At 40.8% G+C, this 3,471-nt stretch overlaps 1 protein-coding gene across 1 annotated transcript in view; it reads right to left on the bottom strand.

Annotated features, from left to right (window-relative positions):
* Positions 1-2,934, bottom strand: part of KBTBD8 (kelch repeat and BTB (POZ) domain containing 8) — a 4,727-nt gene extending 1,793 nt beyond the window's left edge. The window contains exons 1-2 of the mRNA XM_010143573.1: positions 2,729-2,934; positions 974-2,088 (exon numbers count right to left, since the gene is read on the bottom strand). Of these exons, the coding sequence (XP_010141875.1) occupies positions 974-2,088; positions 2,729-2,877 (1,264 nt within the window). The 5' untranslated portion in view covers positions 2,878-2,934. The remainder of the gene's footprint in view (positions 1-973; positions 2,089-2,728) is intronic.
* Between the last annotated feature and the right edge of the window lie 537 nt (positions 2,935-3,471).

Raw genomic sequence — 3,471 nt, 5'->3', positions numbered from 1 at the left:
ATGCAAAGCCAGGAAATCAGGTTGAGTTCTTCCCATAAATAACAGTGGCCTTACAGAGTGTCCTCTATCCTGTTTCTTTTCTGTGGTCCAGCCTTGTATGGAGAGTGACCCAATGAGGGAGCTGGTATGACTTCGGCAGGGGTTTAGAGAGGGGGCCCTTAGTAGAACATAACCAAGACCCCCCCTACCTCCTTTCTTTCCACTTCTTGGGACTCTTACTACAGCCTCACAGACCAGTCTTTAAGCGTAGACTGATAAATACCTCACGTATACACACTAATACACATTTTATATAAAAACTATAAAGGGAAGAATAAATTATTAGATCCATTCCCACAATGATCCTTTCTATTCATTTACGAATCAGTATCTAATACACCAATAAATCTGACTGTTTACCAGAAGAAAGGATGAAAGGCAGCACTATGATTACTGACCAAATAATCAGGCCTAACTAGAAAGAGATAAATCATCTTTCTTAGTGACCAGGATGACCTCAAAAAGCAGGCAGGGCAGTGGAGGGTAGGGCAGGAAACAAAGGCCACAGTGGTTAACTGACTTGTACAAATCACCAAGAATACAGGAATTTTCACAGTTTTAGCTAAACAAAACACAAAGTGCATTTCATAGGACAATCTCTTTTCTTCAGCATTGCCCAGATGAAGATGTAATAAAGAATTTTTACAGTTAAATTTAACACTATTCTGCCCAGTTAGAAAACCACCCAAACCGTCATTTGTGCAATAACATAGTAATACAAGGTAGTGACGCATTCCCAGGCCATGAGAACTCAATCAGCAACCTCACTCTTCCTCGCCCACTGCTCTCCCTAGCTTTCCTCCCACCCATTCTCCCAGGGCACTCTTTAAACATCCAGGAAACTCAGCTTTTCTAAGGTGCTTCAGAGAGCGCAGTCAAACTGAGTAAGCCCCACTTCTGATAAAACACCGCACAGTCAGTCAAACAGCCTTACCCTGTAAAACATAGATGTTATCCTTATATTCCACAGCACTATGAAACTCCATTGCTACCGGCATTGGACAGACAGCTGTCCAACAGTTCTCTCGGCTGTCATAACACTCCACAGACTTGAGTGAGTTCCGCCCGTCTCCTTCATAAACGCGACCGCCTATTGCATACAGTTTACCACAGCAATGAACCAATTTGCAGCCTATTCTGGCTCGCAACAAAGGAGCTTTTGGAATCCACCTATTGCCAGAGTGATCGTACATCCAAAAATCACTCTCTGCTCTGTGGTCAATGGAGACCTCGCTGCTGCTTGGTCTGTAACCACCCGCGATATAAATATCATTATCGGGAGATACAAGAATTCCAACCTCCCTCAAGTCATTTGGTGGCTTGCATAGTTTGAACACTCTCCCTGTGACCGAATCTAAACAAGGCACTGTTTGCTTCTTTCCTGAGTGTTTGTGGGCAGCATCAAAGCATATGATCATTTCAGAAGCGGTCATCCCAAGCCGTTGTGTATAGCCATTGGCACTATGTTGTCCCTTTTGTACACAGCTTTTGGCCATAGCCTGTGCAAACATGGGAGGGATTTTCTCTAAAAAGGTCTCTTCCAACAGAGGCATACGGATGCATTTGGCAAATATTTCTGGAAGGTGCACTTCTCGCTTATGTTGTTCGTGCTCAAACCACCTTATAATGCTGTCATAAACATGTTCTTCTTTGTCTACGTTTAAGTCATCACTGTTGAGAATACTTATCAGTTGGTCTTTTCTCAGCTGAAGAAATTCTTGCTCTTTGGTGACACTCAGAAACTTTTTACGAATGTAGTCTTGTGATCTGTCTTTCAGCTCCTGATGACCATAGTGATCAGCGAATATAAACACCCCAATGGAGTTCTGTGGGTCCAAATGACTGATCATGTATTTCGCACACTGGTCTTGTATGGAAGGGATCTGGAAGATACTAGCTGCAGTGAACAAAGCTTGAACGTTGGCCTCTGTCAGCATTACTCTGGAGGTATATGCATAGTTCAATACTAAATGCATTGACTCTGCTTCGACACCAACTATACGAACTTCTTTCTGGGTGCTCTCTGTAAGGCCGCTAGTGAACATAGATCTACAAAAGAGAAACATTTAGCAGGTTATTTGTAATTACCCTCTAACTACAGGCATAAGAAGTGAAATTACATTGTACAGCTAATCCCAATGTGTTTGCCCTTTATCAGCACAAATAGATTTATCACTGATGTAACACTGTCCTCTTTGGGTTCCTAAATTTAAGATCAGTTCTAGACTCACAGAATCAGAAGTAGAATTCCTTAATTATCTCCCTAACCCCATATTGAGATTCAGTCAGTTTACAAGCAAAGCTTTGGACACAAGTCTTTGCACTCCACTTTCAACATGGTATTTCATACGCGTATTCCAGCACGCTGGAATACATCACTTCAAAAGGAAACATGTAGTTTAACTATGCTGTTACTCTATCCAAGACGTCCTCAATACTGGAGGCATTTTTGTTTGGGTTTTTTTTTTTTTTTACATAACGTGACATTTTCCCCAGTGAAACTCTCTCCTTTGATAAACAGACACTGATAATTCACTGACGCTAAGAGAACAATAATCTTTACTTACTGGGTGCGCTACAGTACCAATAGTTTCATGGAATATTAGCAGAGGTGCAATTTATTTTCAATTTTCATTTCATAAGTTATAATTCTGCTTTTGATCACCACTAAAACGATGGACTGTTGTACCTGAAATAAGGACTGATTGCAGCAAGAACATTCCTATGACAGGAGAATGTTTTCCCATGATCCACTTCCACTACAATATCTGTCAGCTGTCCTTCATCATACATGGTTTTAAGCTGTTGAAGAATACTGCATGCATGGAAGGGGTCCATTCCACTGCTGACTGTGTTTGAAGAAGGAATTCCGTTCAGTGTTTGTGAAAACTTACTTGGTTCTACAAAGCAAAATTGAAACTGTTTAACAAAAAACAAACAAACCAACCAACCTGCCCCCAAAAGACTCCACACACACCAAAAAATCCCATGTGCGAACAAGAATTAGTACAAATTAATATTCCACACTTCATCGCTGTCACTGTCCATCAACAGCAAGTCTAACCTTTTCAAGGGTGAGTAAAGATATAAAGATGCCTCAATTTTTTTCCCTTTCCCAACTTATCTGAACATTACCATTAACCTATAAAATTATATCCATTAATACTAAGAAAAAATAGAATCATATAAATAGTTCATATTTATCGCACATCACCAGGGAGAGGGGCAATTAAATCAAGAATCACAATATTTACTGACTTAAAACGGGAAAACCACAGAATGCAGAAGAATAAAATAAGCCCCCAGCCTACATCACCACCACGCAAGACAACATGTACTTGATGAGCTTTACACTGAAACAGGAACTGGCTCCTAATTACACAAGCGATGGTTCATAGCAAGGACTTATGAAGAACCCCCCCCCACAGTACT

The sequence above is a fragment of the Buceros rhinoceros genome, unplaced genomic scaffold (genome assembly GCF_000710305.1).
Source record: "Buceros rhinoceros silvestris isolate BGI_N320 unplaced genomic scaffold, ASM71030v1 scaffold4499, whole genome shotgun sequence".
Classification (NCBI taxonomy): domain Eukaryota; kingdom Metazoa; phylum Chordata; class Aves; order Bucerotiformes; family Bucerotidae; genus Buceros; species Buceros rhinoceros.
Note: the sequence above shows the minus strand (reverse complement) of the source record. Positions and strands in the feature narration are given on the sequence as shown.